The sequence below is a fragment of the Gopherus flavomarginatus genome, chromosome 14 (genome assembly GCF_025201925.1).
Source record: "Gopherus flavomarginatus isolate rGopFla2 chromosome 14, rGopFla2.mat.asm, whole genome shotgun sequence".
Classification (NCBI taxonomy): domain Eukaryota; kingdom Metazoa; phylum Chordata; order Testudines; family Testudinidae; genus Gopherus; species Gopherus flavomarginatus.
Window position 1 is genome coordinate 37,469,889 of NC_066630.1, and position 18,745 is coordinate 37,488,633.

The 18,745-nt window shown below is 50.9% G+C and overlaps 1 protein-coding gene across 5 annotated transcripts in view; it reads left to right on the plus strand.

Moving 5' to 3' along the window:
- Positions 1–13,973, plus strand: part of ADGRG1 (adhesion G protein-coupled receptor G1) — a 39,314-nt gene extending 25,341 nt beyond the window's left edge. For all 5 annotated transcript variants that reach the window (XM_050923289.1, XM_050923292.1, XM_050923291.1 and 2 more), the window contains 10 exons: positions 14–161; positions 2,065–2,193; positions 3,439–3,555; positions 8,255–8,300; positions 9,129–9,229; positions 9,360–9,478; positions 10,215–10,489; positions 11,142–11,250; positions 11,634–11,902; positions 12,393–13,973. In XM_050923289.1, coding sequence (XP_050779246.1) covers positions 14–161; positions 2,065–2,193; positions 3,439–3,555; positions 8,255–8,300; positions 9,129–9,229; positions 9,360–9,478; positions 10,215–10,489; positions 11,142–11,250; positions 11,634–11,902; positions 12,393–12,520 — 1,441 coding nt within the window. In that variant the 3' untranslated portion in view covers positions 12,521–13,973. The remainder of the gene's footprint in view (positions 1–13; positions 162–2,064; positions 2,194–3,438; positions 3,556–8,254; positions 8,301–9,128; positions 9,230–9,359; positions 9,479–10,214; positions 10,490–11,141; positions 11,251–11,633; positions 11,903–12,392) is intronic.
- Positions 13,974–18,745: the final 4,772 nt, after the last annotated feature.

Sequence of the window (18,745 nt, forward strand, 5' to 3'; positions counted from 1 at the left end):
TCTTCCCCAAAAGGAAACTTTTGCGTTTGGAATCAGACCTGGAACAGGTGATGTTTGAAGGGGAGTGCAAGACTTTTGGGACGAGTACAGTGCGTGCCACTGTTTTGAAGATAGGACCCAATAAAGCCTCTCAGGATCTTCCCTTCATGTCTGAATTGGAGGTGAGTGCAGGTGTGCCAGGGGTCCGGGCTCTTTTTCCCATAGTCACAGAGCCATGACCGTAGAGTTCAAGGCCAGAAGGGACCACCAGATCATCTAGTCTGACCTCCTGTACAGTAGAGGTCACCAACACCCGCACACTAAACTCAACAACTGAAACGAGACCCAAGTATTTCAGCCAAAAAGAGACTAGCGTATTGTGTGCCACAGGCAGAGAACAGCAGGGACCGAGGTGCAGTAATTCCTGGGGACAGCAGGGAAATGATGAGGTGAGATACACTCAAATGATCCTGGCAAGCAACCCGCACCCCATACTGCAGAGATGGGCAAAAAGCTCTCCAGGTCACTTCCTATCTGAGCTGGGGGACAGCTCCTTCTCAACCCCCGATACGGCAGCGATCAGTTAGACCCTGAGTATGTGAGCAAGAACCAGCCAGCCAAGCACCCGAGAGAGAAAACACTCTGTGCCACCTCAGCACACCGGCCACCCTCATTCAATGTCCCACTTTCATCTGTGAGGCTTCAGAGGAAGGAGACAAAAAAATTACCTGGGGGCAAGGGGAAACCCTCCCTTCTTGATGCCTGCTAGTGACCAGTTGAAGCCCTGAAGCATGAGGGCTTCAGCTTTATTTTACATAAGAACAGACAGCACAGATTCCATCCCAGCCATCCCTTCCCCCAAATCCAGGGGGTATCTGTTCCATACCGGTCTCTTATCTGAGAGTCATGCCCTGCTCCAGGGCTTCCCACAGGAGTTGATCTGCTTCTTGTGGCTCCTCCTGATGGCACCATACCCAGCTGGCCTGCCTGCTGGCTTCTATAATCGCCTCATCCCTAGCTGATCAGTCACAGGCCAAATCCTGCTCCCCTTAATGGCCCAGCCACTCAGGGACAGATTGAAATTACCTGCAGGGCCTAAAGCAGAGTCTGTGCTAGGTGCCTCGAGCAAGGACCCCAGACCAACCAGAGCATTTGCAGAACCTCTTGATGCACTTGGCATGTTTCCAGGTTGTGCCTTGTTCTCTGTGGAATCTTTCCAAGTCGTGGTCCTGGGTTGGTCTTCACAGCATTACAGTTTGCAGTGTAGAGGGAGCCTGACTCCTTCCCATAACCAGGTAACCTGGGAGGTGTCCGGTTACAGCGTGTAGTTAAAGGGATGCCCTCACCCTGAAAAATCAGACTTCTGTTCTTTGTAGCGATTGCAAGGGAAATCTCTTCACTCTGGTTTCACTTTCTTCCCTTGCCTTGGGCAGCACTAGGTGGAGGCCCATGCTCCAACTAGTCGCACTTCCTGTCTCATGAGGGTGATCAGAGGAGCCCCCTGCCTTGACTCTCTAGGAGAGCTCGCTGGCAGGCTGTGCCATGGGCTCTGCCAGAGGGCTGCGCACCCCTGTGAAGGAAGCCAGGAGAGAACCTCCTTTCCTTGACACTCCTACATGGGGAGCCCGGCTCCGCCCTTCTGGCATGAGGCTGGGGAACAGTGGGAGGCAGGGTAGGCAGAGGACCCCCTTTTAGAGCCCAGGGAGGAGCGTTGAAGTTGCAAGGCTTCATTTCAGTGCTGCTGCTGAAGGGAAGGAGCAGCAGGGAGCAGCCAACTCAGCTAAACGACTGGAATAGAAATGTTCTTACCTCAAGTTGCCGGCGTCCCTTTAACACCCAGTCCGGTGCCGTCCACACTAGAAACCAGAGCAGTGTTGCATGTGGGTCCCTGGCCTGGGCTAGACATCAGTCAGATCCTCAGCTGGGGTAAATCAGTGTAGCTCTGTTGATGCTGATTTACCCCAGCGGATGTTCTGGTGCGTGTGTAGCCAGAGCCCGAGGCTTCCCCTATTGTCCTGAGCCTTGGCAGCCTTGCTGCATACTCCGGCCACTCTTCTGAGGGCTCTGCTGGGCTTTGTTTTGCAGGTGGGCAGAGAGGTCCATGGGTTTGCAGTGAATCTGCCGAGGATCCTCTTTGCACAGGCGAGGGGCAGGGGGAGGAATGCTGAGAGGAGAGTGCTCCTGATGGATATCAACAGCCAGGCCCTTTTCCAGGTAATGACCAGGCCCAGGGATGGGATTGAATTTGGTGCGTGTGTGTAGAAAGCGAAGGGCTAATAGTGCTGGGCAGCGCTAGGCCAAGTTTGGTTGGGAGCAGCTGCTGCGAATGCCGATGATACAGGCTGTGCACAGCTCTGCCAGGGCAGCTCGAGAGCATCCCCGCTGCTGGTCCTGCTCCCTCGGTCTGCCGGCCAGTGTGAAATCTAACCTGCCGCACAACCTCCTGCTCAGCCAGGTTTGGGCTGGCACCCAGCTCTGACCCCCAGCTCACTGCACCCCCTGCTATGCTAGCCCTGGCCCCTGCCCAGCCCAGCCCTGCCAGTGCCCCTCCCCTAACTCACAGCACCCCCTGCTATGCCAGCCCTGCGCAGCTTTGTCAGTGCCCCTCCCCTGACTCACAGCACCTCCTGCTATATCAGCCCTGGCCCCTGCCCAGCTCTGCCAGTGCCCCACCCCTGACTCTCCATACCTCCTGCTCTCCCAGCCCAGAGACTCCCTGAGCTGATGATGCCTATCTGAACTGTACCCAGTGGCACAGTGTCCTGTGTGAACAGATTGAGTAGGATGAGACCTAACAGCTTCTTTTTGCTATGTGTCTTTAGCCAGGTTCTCAGCTCCCATTTCTAGAGGAGCCAGGCCAGCGTACTCACAGTGCCTCCCCTCTGGAAAACGCTTCAGACCCATCATAGACACACATCGGGACAGTGCTAGGGGAGTCCCCAAATTCAGGTTCTGGTCAAAGCTCTGCTGTTTGCGATCTCCCTTTGTGCCTAGCAACTGGAGCTCAAACCGGTCCCTGGCTGGGCTCCAGAAGAAATGCCTCCACCCCAGTCCCCTGGCAGGGTATTGTACAGCTAGGGGGGCAGTATGAAAGGTGGCACCTTACCCTGAAGTATCAGACTGCAGCTCCTCTCAGTGTCAGGACCCTGAAGCAGCTGGACCATTGGTGGTTATGATCTGGCCTTTGCCACAGTAATTTGAGGCCACCTGGTGTCCTGATGCCCTCCCCCGGATGTCTGTGCTACATCATCTGTGACAGCAGCGAGTCACAACCTGAGGAGAGACTGCGCTGGCTCCCGTAGCCTGTGTGCACAGACCTTTCTTGGGTCTGTTCTGTCTGCTGAGGAAGGTGACAAGGAAGCTCTCTGGGTCTGAGATCTCTGGGGCTTATATAGCAACTTGGTGTCCAGCAGCTGTCACTCTCCCACGCTGGCATCACGGTCTTTCCATCTCTTTCAGGACCAAAACAGCAGCAAGGTGCTCGGTGAAAAGGTGATTGGCATCACCGTGGGGAACACCTCTGTATCAGGCCTCCAACAGGATGTAGTCCTCAAATTCTTTCATGACCAGCTACCGGTAAGTGTGAGAAACAGCCCCATTACAATCCGTCTGCCCAGGGTGGGAGAGAAGGGGCAGAGGCTGGGACTCTACCAACTCAGCTTCTGCCTCAGCTCTGTTGCCCCATCCTCTCTAGGGGATGCCCTTCCAAAAAACAGGTTTCAGAGTAGCAGCTGTGTTAGTCTGTATCCGCAAAAAGAACAAGAGTACTTGTGGCACCTTAGAGACTAACAAATTTATTTCAGCATGAGCTTTCGTGAGCTACAGCTCACTTCTTCAGATGCATAGAATGGAACACACAGACAGGAGATATTTATACATACAGAGAACATGAAAAGATGGAAGTATGCATACCAACAGGAAGAGTCTAATCAATTGAGATGAGCTATCGTCAGCAGGGGAAAAAAAAAACTTTTGAAGTGATAATTAAGATGACCCATAGAAGGTGTGAGGAGAACTTAACATAGGGAAATAGATTCAATTAGTGTAATGACCCAACCATTCCCAGTCTCTGTTAAGGCCTGAGTTAATTGTGTCTAATTTGCATATTAATTTGAGTTCAGCAGTCTCTCTTTGGAGTATGTTTTTGAAGTTTTTTTTGTTGCAAAACTGCCACCTTCAAGTCTGTCACTGAGTAGTTAGAGAGGTTGAAGTGTTCTCCCACTGGTTTTTGAATGTTATGATTCCTGATGTCAGATTTGTGTCCATTTATTCTTTTGCGAAGAGGTTGTTCGGTTTGGCCAGTGTACACTGCAGAGGGGCATTGCTGGCACATGATGGCATATATCACGTTGGTAGATATGCAGGTGAACGAGCCCCTGATGGCGTGGCTGATGTGATTAGGTCCTATGATGGTGTCACTTGAATCGATATATGGACAGAGCTGGCATCGGGCTTTGTTGCAAGGATAGGTTCCTGGGTTAGTGTTTATGTTGTATGGTGTGCGGCTGCTGGTGAGTATTTGTTTCAGGTTGGGAGGCTGTCTATAAGCAAGGACTGGCCTGTCTTCCAGGATCTGTGAGAGTGAGGGATCATCTTTAAGGATAGGTTGCAGATCTTCGATGATGCGCTGGAGAGGTTTTAGTTGGGGGCTGTAGGTGATGGCTAGTGGCTTTCTTTGTTGGGCCTGTCCTATAGTAGGTGGCTTCTGAGTACTCTTCTGGCTCTGTCAATCTGTTTTTTTACTGCAGCAGGTGGGTATTGTAGTTTTAAGAATTCTTGATAGAGATCTTGTAGGTGTTTATCTCTGTCTGAGGGATTGGAGCAAATACGGTTGTATCTTAGAGCTTGGCTGTAGACAATGGATCGTGTGGTGTGTCCTGGATGGAAGCTGGAGGCGTGTAGGTAAGTATAGCGGTCAGTGGCTTTCCGATATAGGGTGGTGTTTATGTGACCATCACTTATTAGCACAGTAGTGTCTAGGAAATGGACCGCTTGTGTGGATTGATCTAGGCTGAGGTTGATAGTGGGATGGAAATAGTTAAAATCATGATGGAATTCCTCGAGGGCTTCTTTTCCATGAGTCCAGATGATGAAGATGTCATCAATGTAGCGCAAGTAGAGTAGGGGCGGTAGGGAACGAGAGCTAAGGAAGCATTGTTCTAAGTCAGCCATAAAGATGTTGGCATACTGTGGGGCCATGCGGGTACCCACAGCAGTGCCACTGACTTGAAGGTATATATTGTCCCCAAATATGAAATAGGTGTGGGTGAGGACAAAGTCACAAAGTTCAGCCACTAGGTTAGCTGTGATGTTATTGGGGATACTATTCTTGATGGCTTGTAATCCATCTTTGTGTGGAATATTGGTGTAGAGGGCTTCCACATCCATAGTGGCCAGGATGGTGTTTTCTGGAAGATCACCGATGGATTGTAGTTTCCTCAGGAAGTCAGTGGTGTCTTGAAGATAGCTGGGACTGCTGGTAGCATAGGGCCTGAAGAGAGAGTCCACATAGCCAGACAATCCTGCTGTTAAGGTACCAATGCTTGAGATGATGGGGCGTCCAGGATTTCCAGGTTTATGGATCTTGGGTAGCAAATAGAATACACCTGGTCGAGGTTCTAGGCATGTGTCTGCACAGATCTGTTCCTGTGCTTTCTCAGGGAGTTTTTTGAGCAGATGGTGTAGTTTCTTTTGGTAATCCTCAGTGGGATCAGAGGGTAATGACTTGTAGAATGTGGAGTCAGAGAGCTGCCTAGCAGCCTCTTATTAATATTCCGACCTATTCATGATGTGGTTTGATTATGATGTCAGAGTTGTTCCTGAGGCTGTTGATGGCATTGCGTTCAGCACGGTTTAGGTTTTGGGGCAAGTGATGCTGCTTTTCTACAATTTCAGCCCGTGCACGTTGACGGAAGCAATCTATGTAGAAGTCCAGTCTGTTGTTTCGACCCTCAGGAGGAGTCCATGCAGAGTCCTTTTTATTATAGCGTTGGTAGGAAGGATTCTGTGGGTTAGTGTGTTGTTCAGAGGTGTGTTGGAAGTATTCTTTGAGTCGGAGACCGCAAAAGTAGGATTCTAGGTCACCGCAGAACTGTATCATGTTCGTGGGTCTGGAAGGACAAAAGGAGAGGCCCCGAGATAGGACAGATTCTTCTGCTGGGCTAAGAGAATAGCTGGAAAGATTAACAGTATGGTTGGGTGGGTTAAGGGAGCTACTGTTGTGGCTCCTTGTGCCATGTAGCAGTTTAGACAGTTTAATGTCCTTTTTCTTTTGTAGAGAAGTAAAATGTGTGTTGTAAATGGCTTGTCTAGTTTTTGTAAAGTCCATCCGTGAGGAAGTTTGTGTAGAAGGTTGGTTTTTCATGAGAGTATCTAGTTTTGAGAGTTCAGTCTTAATCTTCCCCTGTTTGCTGTATAGGATGTTGATCAGGTGGTTTCGCAGTTTCTTTGAGAGTGTGTGGCACAAACTCTCAGCATAGTCTGTGTTATATGTAGAATGTAATGGATTTTTTACCTTTAGTCCTTTTGGTATGATGTCCATCCGTTTGCATTGGGAAAGGAAGATGATGTCTGTCTGTATCTGTACAAGTTTTTTCACGAAGTTGATGGATTTCCACTCCAAACGGCTAAATGCAGTGCCTTGCATAAAGACAGGTTTCAGAATAGCAGCCGTGTTAGTCTGTATCCGCAAAAAGAACAAGAGTACTTGTGGCACCTTAGAGACTAACAAATTTATTTCAGCATGAGCTTTCGTGCGCTACAGCGCCATTCTGTGCATCTGAAGAAGTGAACACACAGACAGGAGATATTTATGGAAGTATCCATACCAACAGGAAGGGTCTAATCAATTGAGATGAGCTATTGTCAGCTAGTGGCGTTCTGTTATTTTCTAGCCATCACCTACAGCCCCAACTAAAACCTCTCCAGCGCATCATCAAAGATCTACAACCTATCCTTAAAGATGATCCCTCACTCTCACAGATCCTGGGAGACAGGCCAGTCCTCGCTTATAGACAGCCTCCTAACCTGAAACAAATACTCACCAGCAGCCGCACACCATACAACATAAACACTAACCCAGGAACCTATCCTTGCAACAAAGCCCGATGCCAGCTCTGTCCACATATCGATTCAAGTGACACCATCATAGGACCTAAACACATCAGCCACGCCATCAGGGGCTCGTTCACCTGCACATCTACCAACGTGATATATGCCATCATGTGCCAGCAATGCCCCTCTGCAATGTACATTGGCCAAACCGAACAACCTCTTCGCAAAAGAATAAATGGACACAAATCTGACATCAGGAATCATAACATTCAAAAACCAGTGGGAGAACACTTCAACCTCTCTAACCACTCAGTGACAGACTTGAAGGTGGCAGTTTTGCAACAAAAAAACTTCAAAAACAGACTCCAAAGAGAGACTGCTGAACTCAAATTAATATGCAAATTAGACACAATTAACTCAGGCCTTAACAGAGACTGGGAATGGCTGGGTCATTACACTAATTGAATCTATTTCCCTATGTTAAGTTCTCCTCACACCTTCTATGGGTCATCTTAATTATCACTTCAAAAGTTTTTTTTCCCCTGCTGACGATAACTCATCTCAGTTGATTAGACTCTTCCTGTTGGTATGCATACTTCCATCTTTTCATGTTCTCTGTATGTATAAATATCTCCTGTCTGTGTGTTCCATTCTGTGCATCTGAAGAAGTGAGCTGTAGCTCACGAAAGCTCATGCTGAAATAAATTTGTTAGTCTCTAAGATGCCACAAGTACTCTTGTTCTTCTTCCAAAAAACGTAACTCAGGACTACTAGCCACTTCCAGGCGATCACCTCCAGAGATAGTATCGGGGGTAGCTGTGTTAGTCTGTATCCACAAAAACGACAAGGAGTCCGGTGTCACCTTAAAGACTAATAGATTTATTTGGGCATAAGCTTTCATGGGTAAAAAACCCACTTCAGATGCATGGAGTGAAAATTACAGGTGCAGGCAGAGAGACTGCACTACCGGTGTCTTTGATCTTTCCCTGCCCTGATAGGCTGTTGCTGGGAGCAGTTTCCCTGTTGAAAAAGGAGGGGACAGGCTGGAGTGCTGGGGAGAGAATGATCTTTGTTTCCTGGCCCCTGTCACATGACAAGAGCCAGAGTTTCTTTTCTCCTCCTGCCCCATCTTTCCCTTGATCTGCCCCTCAGCCAAACTCGCCTGCCCCGTGAATAAGCCAGAGAGGCTCATACATCACCACCCATGTTCTTGTCCTTTCAGAGGAATGTGACTCCACAGTGTGTGTTCTGGGACATGGACTCCAGCCGTGAGTATCTCAGAGAGAGCTGGCTGTTTTGCAGGCCCCTGGGGCCTGGGTCTCCCCAGGACACTGACAACTGTGCAGTGCTACCCTCCCGATTTGACAGCGCCTTATGCTGGCTTTGCACAGGTGTGAGGACTCAAGGTGCAGGGCAGGTGGGAACCAGACCCCTAGCCTTGCTGCCCAAGGAAAGGACTGAGCATCAATCACTCTACAACCTGAAGCATGAGACTGGACTGTCCTTGGTATTTTAACTCTTGTAGAGACAAACTCTGGGCCACGTCCAGCTCCCATTGGAGTGGATGGAAAGACTCCCGTTTACTAGTGGGATTGGCCCAGCGCATGGTCAGTGGCTGGATACGTCCATCCCTTTTCCGTCAGGAGACGCTGATCGGTTTTCAGTCTGTCCTCCTCCAATCTGTGTCACTCACTCCAGCTCCCTGTGACTTCTCCTTTGCAGCCTCAATGGGGATTGATTTGACAGACTCCCCTCATCCGTAAATCCAGCCATTCCTCTAATACCAGGGATACAGTCCCTAGATCTCTGTGGATGGCTCAATCTCAGGCGGTTTCCCCATGGATATCCCAAAGAATCTGTCCCAGGCCCTGCTCCCTGTGCAGATATGGAGGAGAATGATTTTGGGTGCAAAGAATTCCCAGTATAGCAGTGCTGCCATGTGATCTGTACAGGAATCACTGGGCCCCATTGCAAAGCACTCTCTCATTCTCACCTGCTTGCGGACACCGTGAGTCAGAGACTTTCTGTGAACATTGACTTGGGCTGAGTGTGTGAAATCTCTCACCTGCAACAGGAAACTGCTTTTCTCTTTGCAGACGGCCACGGCAGCTGGAAAAGTGATGGCTGTGCAACAGAGATGGGTAATAACCAGACAGTTTGCCGTTGCAACCACCTCACCTATTTTGCTGTGTTGATGGTGGGTACCAGGTACCAGCTCCCACTCGAGCTCTCTGCATCCTCACTGCACGGTCTCCGCAGTGATGGGTAAAGCTCTCAGCTCTTGCCCAGCATCGCTCTAACAACTCCCCTGTCCTCTCCATTCTCAGATGTCCTCTCCAGAGATAGATTACATCCACAAGGAGTACCTGACGATTATCACCTACATTGGCTGCATTATCTCAGCTGTGGCTTCCCTCTTCACCATCTTCCTCTTCTGCTGCTCCAGGTACAGTACTATGGTTCGAGGCAGGGGATTAGCTAGCAGCCTGTAACTCGTGCTCATGCTGACCTGTTCACCACCCCATGCAGGCAGCATCCCCCTTGGCTGTCATTACACACAGATTGGCCAAGATTTTCTAAAGGGACTAGTAATTCTGGGAGCCCAACGTGAGACACCTGAAAGGGGCCTGATATTCAGGAAGTGCTGAGCACCCACCCCTGGAAACCAGACCCTTTTATAGGGTCTCCAGATGGGCCCCCACAACCACCTATCATTTTTAATAATCTTGACTGCCATCTTGGTCTTTAGCACTAATGCAGTGAGCGTGGGCACGCACAGATCTTTAGCAGTGTGTTAACAAGGGGCTGACGTAGACTAAAAGAGGCTTCCTTTGAGAAATTAGGCTGTACGCAATGACCAAACCTGTCGCCTACACACATGGTTCAAAGGCCAGAAGAGATGTAGCTTCCCAGTGGAACAAGGAGACCAGGATCACTCACCTGTTGCGGTTACCAGTGGCTCAACATATTCACCCATCACAGCCATCAACTGGCCATGCACATGTGGAATAGGCACTGGGCTCACAAACTCCTGTTGTTAAGACACAGATCTCTTGTGTGTCTCTGGTTAGTGTGAGCAGCTTGAATCAAAGCACTGGGACCCCATTGTGGGGTTTTGTGGGTGCTGGTCTGGGACTCCCAGACAGGAGCAGGAATGAAATCTCTTCCTCTCCCTTTCCCAGGAGGAAGCACAGAGATGGCACCGTAAACATCTACATTCACCTGAACCTGCTGGGGGCCATCTTCCTGCTGGACGTGAGCTTCCTCATGACTGAGCACTTGGCCCTCATTGGCAGCGAGGCAGCCTGCAAAGCTGGGGGCATGTTCCTGCACCTCTCTCTGCTGGGCTGCCTGACCTGGATGGGCATTGAGGGCTACAATCTGTACAGGCTGGTGGTGGAGGTCTTCAACACCTATGTGGAGCACTTCATGTTCAAGCTCTGCCTGGTGGGCTGGGGTGAGTATGAAAGGAGGCCGAGATGGCCCTGAGAAAGCCAGGCCTCTTCGCCCCTAAAAGACTTTCCTCTCGCAAGGATAAGAGGATGATTTGCTCACCGTCCTTAAGTACCTACATGTGGAAGAGATTTCTGAGGGCAGAGGCTGTTTCATCTAGCAGGCAAAGGCATAAGACAAACCAATGTCTGGAAACTAAAGCTAGAGAAATTCAGGCTAGAGATCAGTCCCCTCACTGTTCAAAATTGTGCCTAAAGCATTGGCGACTATGGTGTCTCCATCACTAAGGCTTTAAGTCAACACTGGCTGTCTCTGTAAAAAAACCACTGTTGCTCAAACACCAGCTATGGGCAGGAGGCACTGGGTGAACTTCTCTGGCCTGTGCTGTGCAGCAGGTCACGCTAGATGATCACAGTGGTCCCTTCTGGCCTTAACACCCATGAACCTATGAGCAGTGTGGACATGAGGACCCAAAGCTGTGCTGAACTATCCCTGTTCAATGCACTGTCCTCAGTCCACTGCTAGGGTGACGAAGGGTATGAGAGAACAACACGGTCAATCCCTTAGGCGTAGGAAGGATGGGCTCCTTTTTCAGGCACCTGCAAAGACAGGAACTGGGGCTAGGGAAACTACCTAATGCTGTTCTCTGCATCCAGGGCTTCCCATCTTTATCGTGAGTGTGATCTTCCTGGCAAATCAGGCAAATTATGGACTATTCCACATTGAAGTATTTGAATCCCTTGAGAAATCCACCAATGCAACCATGTGAGTAATCGGAATGGCATCACTATGTTCCTGTTATACCATCGCTAGCAGTGCCCCCTCCCGTGAGTCAGTTACACAGGGTGTGCACCCTGGATCATACCAACAGATTACATCCCCTCTGCTGGGGGTTTCCCTGAAACCTTTTCTTCCTCCTGCCTCTCAATCCATCCAGATCCCCAGCTGGAGTAAATCAGCAAATCTCTTGTGACTTCAGTGGAGCTGCACTGCCTTACATCAGCTGGGAGACCAGTCTCCATGTTCAACTCCGGGCTGGCGGCCAAATGTGCCAGGGGGTTCCCTCAAGCTCTGTCAGATCAGACCTTCAGCCCCTCTTAACCCAGAGGATTACGGACCTGAACTATCTGCTTCTCTCTTCCCTCCAGATGCTGGATCAGAGCCCCCCTGATCCATAACATAGTGAACCTGGGCTTCTTCAGCCTGGTATTCCTCTTCAACACGGCCATGCTGGGAGCCATGGTGCGGGAGATCCTCAGGCAGAAAAACAGAGGACACGAGCTGAAGCACGCCCTGGTGCTCCTGGGGCTGAGCCTCGTGCTGGGCATCCCCTGGGCACTGGCATTCTTCTCCTTTTCCTCCGGATCGTTCCGGCTCGTCATCATCTACCTCTTCACCATTATCAACACTTTGCAAGGTGAGTGCGCAGTGCCCCGGCAACGTGGGACCTGGCGTACGTGCTGTCACCCCGGAGCGAGTTTCGGGGGTAAATGGCAAAGGAGTCTGGAGTCTCTCCAAGGAGCAACTGATGAGGCTGTGACACAATCCTGTGCCCTATTCCTCACAGTGGGGGGAGAGGCTCCCCTCTGTACTAGAGCGTGCCTCGCTGTAGGTAGGGATCTCTCCTGCAAGGCCCTGGGATTTTCTGTGCAGTAGCACCCAATGGCCACACGAGGGTGCCACCAGCTAAGGCTCGAGACAGTGCTCTGCTACCTTAGTACAGTGATGGATCCGAGACCCTGTTAGCTCAGTTCATCTGATGTATAGTTTGTTTCTTTAAAGTGGCAGTAGTGATGGGATGAGCAGGCAGAGTGCCAGCCTCCCCCTGCATTCAGCTGACCGATTGTCCTGCTTTCTGCTTTACCTCTGCCCAGTGAGCACTCTCCCGTTTCTCCCTTCTCTCACAGGCTTCCTCATCTTCCTCTGGTACTGGACAATGGTGCTGCAGGTCAGAAAGTTGAAGTCCTACCCCTCACTGAACAACTCCGACAGCACCAGGTTGCCAATCAGCACCAGCCGCACGAACGCAGACTGAATCGCCCGCTTTCTCTGGTCACAGCTCGGACTGGCTTTTCCCTGTGAGTCAAGAACCAGGGATCGCAGTCCCAGAGGGGAAGTGGGGGCATCACGTTTGTCTGATGCTCCTGCCTTGCTACATGCAGCCATGTATAATCACAAGGAATGTCGAGAAATTCATACACACCCCCAGACACTCTGAAGTGGGATCGAGTGTGGGGGAGGGATAGCTCAGTGGTTTGAGCATTGGCCTGCTAAACCCAGGTTGTGAGTTCAATCCTTGAGGGGACCACTTAGGGATCTGGGGCAAAAATCCGTCTGGAGATTGGTCCTGCTTTGAGCAGGGGGTTGGACTAGATGACCTCCTGAGGTCCCTTCCAATCCTGCTATTCTGTGATCAGCTAAGCGCACAGCAGCAGCTTGGTTTCTCTCTGCACATTCCCTTCTGGATCTCTCCAGTCCAGCCCTGCCTGGTTCCCAGCTGCATTAAACACCATTCTTGTAGCACAGGTACACAGCTGGGCTCCCAGGTAGATCACCCCTTCAGTATAAACGTCACTGGAAAAGACAGAGGGTGTTATAAGCCAAGAGGGGCTGCAGCCTTCTCTGATGGGATCAGGGACCTAGTCTGTTTCATGCTCCTTTTACAGCTCTTTCCACAGCCTAGAGGAAGGGTAGGGGAGAGCCTGGTATCCACCTCTCCCAGGGCTCCAGTCACATCAGGCAGCTGCCAAATGAAATCACAAGTGCAGAGGAGAGATTGGGCAACTGTAAAGGTTTCATTTTCTTCAGAATGCAGTACAGGCCCATGAGCAGCTGTGGCAGATCCAGACTGGACCAGGCAAAGAGATCCAGGCAAACACTGGAGTAGGCACGTGCGGGTTATGTGCACCTTAGGTAACAAGGCCTGGGGCGTGCTGTCACCCCTCCTGCCCAAGGTGTGCTTCTGGGGGAGAGTGAGGCTATGGGGCTGTAGCAGACACCCTCAGGGTAGAGGTGCAACTCAGCACTATGTCTCCCATTCATCAGACCTGCATGCTGCTCTGCCGGTGCTTCCCCACCAGCTACCCAGCACTGGGCCTGGAATATCAGGCCAGCCAGGACAGAGTTGATGCTAGAGAGTTGAGGGATGCTCCAGAGGCCATGGCAGAGCTGGAGATTGCTGATCCCATTCCTGAAGGGGGGTTGTCCTCCTGTTGCCCTGTAATTTGGTGATGTCCTTGGGTTCTTCACGTGGGCCTAGAATCCCAGCTTGCTTCAATGATTGTGAAAGCCTCTTTATCAGCAGCTGGCCAGGAACTTTCACCCTTCTCTTGCACATCTGGCTTTCACTTACCCAGGCTTGGGTCACTTCTGGTTTAGTCTAATCTAACGTGGTCTTTTCGGGCCTATACTTGTGGTCCACTCAGAAGCTACAGTTGGTGGAAGATGTTTTGATAGATCAGTAAATATTAAACCAGTATTTACATAGATTCAGCGGCTGCTTCTTTGCTTCTGGGTGCAATTCAAGGTGTTCACTTTAAATCCCATAAGGTTGGGGTCCCAGCTACCTGAGTGGGACCCACATGATCCAGTGTGTGGCTGGTGAGATCATCTAGGGCACTGGATCTAGCCATCCTAAAGAAAGATAATCCCAGAACTGGTTACAGTCCATCACTGACTTAGGAGCTTCTACTCTGGAACTGACTCCCCACAAGGGGTCCAAGAGAGTCCATGTTTGCTAGGGCTCACTTCTCCTCTCACACTGATGTAATTCATTGGCTTTCAGTGGCATTTAAACAAGGGTAAGGTGCCCAATTCTGATTGAAAGTCAATGGGGGCTGGGCATCTCAGCCCAGCTGTGTCGTAGGAAATCTCCCTCGTGTGTAGGTCGCAATGCAGGGTCATTTCCCCGAAGGGGGTATGTGGGGGGGGGGTCACATCTGATTTCTGCTTATTAAAGTGTTCCCACTCCACTGCAGTCTGTCACCGGGACTTCATTCTCTACTTGATCCATTGTTGGGACTTTATTCTCTACTTGATCCCTGTTGTATTTTTAGGGAGAGATTTTCAAAGGTACACATGGCAGGTATGCACTGAAAGGCAATGGGAATCAGGACCCAAGTTGTCAAAGAGATTTAGGCACCTAACGCCCAAAGATTTCTATGGGGCACCCCTGTACTTTTGAGGATTAAGGCCTAGGTGCCCGGCCGCTGTATGTGCCTTTAGAGATTTCCCCTGTATGTGCTGTGTAATCCCATCACACACAAGAGAACTGCCACGAACTCTTCCAGTTCCCACAGCGTGGCATGGTATCAATGGGCACCTTCTCCCTGGCATTCCAGCCCTTGAACTAAGCTTCACAACACTCCGGGGAGACACGCTCGCACAAGAAGCTGGGGAAACTCAGGGGTGGTAACATAGCTTCTACCTTCCCATCCCACGTCTTGGCCACAAGGTCGGTCTTCCTCTGAAGTGTCAGAGCCGCCTCTCAATCAACTTTACGCAGCACTTAGAGAGACATTACTTGCCCAACTGTAAATGCCAGGTATAAAACACTGAGGTCATTACGAAGAACATGCTTCAGCTGAAAAAGAGGAACGTACCATGGTGGAATAAAATGCACTCCGGGGTGGCGGGTTGCGTTATAAACTTTCATATTGACACTTTGGAGAGAGTTGCTCAAGAGCCATCCCCATGAGTGGTTCTAGCTACGTAGCAATAAAGACATCTGCCCTCCCTGCCAGCACCGACATGTGTAGGAGGAAGGATGCATAATGGGTGTATCTGGCCTGTGCTTGGGCTCTTTTCATTCAATTCAATAAATTATGCAGGTGATCCCAGCCTAGTGCCAATAGGACCCTTAGGCCCCAATCTGCAGCATCACAAACGGCAGCAAAAAGTCACGTCCAAAAAAGTTTTTACATGATTTTGCATCTGCCTCCCACTGGAGAGACTCATTGTGCACAGTCCCCATAAACAGGCCTCTGTGCAGATGAAAGACACACATGCATATGTGTGTGTTAATAGCCAGTGCCTAGTGGGGACATGCAGAAGGCTGCCATCCCATAAGAAATGATACATTACATTGCAGAGAGGTAGTGTGGCCAAGCGTCTAGTGTGCTGGGACTCAGAGGAGCTAGATTTGAGTCCCAGCTCTGCTGCTAAATGACCTTAGGCAAGTCACCCTGTGCCTCAGTTTCCCCAGCTGTAACATGGGGACGATGCTGACCTCCTTTGTCATCCATGGATGAGAAGTGCGAGGTAAAATTATTGTTAGTGTGTGAGAAACTGAGAGTGATCGTGTCCTTATGCACATACACACAAGGGTAGAGTTAAGGTGGTCCCTGCAGGCCTGCCATTACCATTTCCCAGCATCTGCATGCTCAGCCCTGAAACTGTTGTGCTCTCTTAATATTATTTCTGGTAAGCATTTAGCAAAGGCTCCATTGCGAACACTAGCCCAGAAACACAGGGGGGAGGGGTCCTTCGCTGTTACAATCATTGCCTTCTTGGGCCAGTCTCCCAGGTAGCACCTCAGCTCATGCCCAAGGGTCATTAGTACAATTCCTGCCCGATCTCATGCCAGTCCCAGTACCAAGTGATTGTTAATTCATTTATTAGCTTCACACACAACTGGCTTCGGAGGCTGAATTACAGCCCTGTGATTCCATATGGAAAAACTGAACTCGGTAAAAGGGCACGGATCATGCACAGCCAATTACTAGTCTATATTGGTAGTGCTGAGGAGCCCTCGTTATGGGCCCGGACCGTACAGCAAACACCAAACAGGAGATCCTGCCCCACAGAGCTTACACGCTACGCGGAAAGTTGCACGCCCCACTGCCTTTACTCACTTATTTCACACAGGATCACGTTGCTTTGGCTGGTGTGGAATGAGCCCCAGTAGATTCCAGCACATTGTCCCATGGCTGCCTGGGCTCTGCCAGTGCTCACCGGAGCTTCTCCAGTCCCGTGAGGCACCATCACTGAGATGACACCTAGGGAGCAGAGCTGTTGTGCAAGGGTCATTTTTTCCCATTGCTACATTTGTTTAGGGTTCTGGGTGCCAAAAAACTTTGCGCTTACTCACACAAGGGGGTATTTGTACATGTGCACTCATGGGGTCCTGGCATGGGCAAAAGAGTGGTAAGAGGAGCAGTTCCTCCATCCGATTTACACTGGCAGGCTGTTACGGAGTGTGGGACCCACAGTGACTCTTAGCCAGCCAGTAAAACAGAAGGTTTATTGGACAACAGGAACACAGGTTACAGCAGAGCTTGCAGGCACAGTCAGGACCCCTCCACCGAGTCCTTCTGGGCTTTCAGGGTGCTTGGATCCTAGCTAGGATACCCTGAATTCCACCCACACAGCCCCAAGCCCAAACTTAAACTGCTTCCCTTCTGCCACTCCCTTCCTTTGTTCCCCTTCCCGGGCAAAGGTGTTTGACCTTTCCCCTCCCTTACCTAGCTCAGGTTACAGCCCTGGCATCGTCCATCCCCTAAAGTCCTCCCCTGCTCTCCCACTTCCCACACAGACAGTCCCTACTGCATCACATCTCTCCCCCCTTCGAGACTGAACTGAGCGGGGTCACTCTGCCCAGTGACCTGGGGAAGTTCAGGGTCCCCTCTCCGGGACAACGCATCCGCTGTCAGGTTGGCACTTCCCTTCACATGGACCACGTCCATGTCATAGTCCTGGAGGAGCAGGCTCCACCTTAGGAGCTTGGCGTTGGCTCCTTTTATCTGGTGCAGCCAGGTCAGGGGAGAGTGGTCGGTGTACACGGTGAAGTGTTGCCCAAAGAGATATGGCTCTAGCTTCTTAAGGGCCCACACCATGGCCAGGCATTCCTTCTCGATGGCCGCGTAGCTTTGTTCCCGGGGTAGCAGCTTTTTACTCAGGTACACGATGGGGTGTCTCTCCCCCTTTTCATCCTCCTGCATTAACACTGCCCCCAGTCCCGTGTCTGAGGCATCAGTGAACACCATAAAGGGTTTGTCAAAATTTGGGTTTGCTAGAACTGGGCCACTAACCAGAGCCTCCTTCAGCGCCCGGAAAGCCTCCTGGCACTGCTCAGTCCAGATCACCTTGTCTGGCTTTCCCTTTTTGCATAGTTCAGTGATGGGGCCGGCTATGGCACTAAAGTGGGGCACGAACCTTTGATAGTACCCCGCCATCCCAATAAAGGCCTGGACCTGCTTTTTGGTTTGGGGAGCAGGCCAGTCTTTGATCACCTCCACCTTGGCTGGTTCCGGCTTCAGGCAGCCGCTCCCCACCCGATGGCCCAGGTAAGATACTTCAGCCATCCCCACCTTGCACTTCTTAGCCTTTACTGTTAACCCAGCCTTTCGGAGTCGGTCTAGGACTTGTTTAACCTGGGACATGTGGTCCTCCCAGGTCTGGCTGAAGACGCAGATGTCATCAATATATGCCACGGCAAAACTCTCCATCCCCCTCAGTAGCTGATCCACCAGGCGCTGGAAGGTGGCTGGCGCTCCCTTGAGGCCGAAGGGCAGGGTCAGAAACTCATAGAGCCCCAGAGGGGTGATAAAGGCTGATTTCAGCCTGGCATCTGCGTCCAGTGGCACTTGCCAGTAGCCTTTGGTAAGATCCATAGTGGTGAGGTACCGAGCACCTCCTAGCTTGTCTAGGAGCTCGTCAGGCCTGGGCATAGGGTAGGCATCAGATACGGTGATGGCATTGAGCTTTCGATAGTCCACACAGAACCGGATTGACCCATCCTTCTTGGGGACTAGCACCACTGGCGAGGCCCAAGGGCTGGAAGACGGCTGGATCACCCCCAAAGCCAGCATGTCCCTGACCTCTCTTTTAAGATCCTGGGCAGTTTTACCAGTGACCCGAAAAGGGGAGCATCTTATAGGGGGATGTGACCCAGTCTCCACCCGGTGGACAGTCAAATTAGTGCGTCCAGGCTGGTTGGAAAACAGCTGTCGGTACAGATGCAGCACCCCTCTGATCTCAGCGTGCTGGCCCGGGGTCAGTTGCTCAGAGAGGGGAATCGTCTCCAGGGGGGAACCAGCTTTTGTCCCAGGGAATAGATCCACTAAGGGGTCATCTCCCTGCCCCTCCCAATGTCCACACACGGCCAACACCACATTCCCCCTGTCATAGTATGGTTTCATTATGTTCACATGGTACACCCGACGGTGATGTGCCCGGTTTGACAGCTCCACCACATAGTTTACCTCATTCAGTTGCTTGATAACCTTGAAGGGCCCTTCCCAGGCGGCCTGGAGTTTGTTTC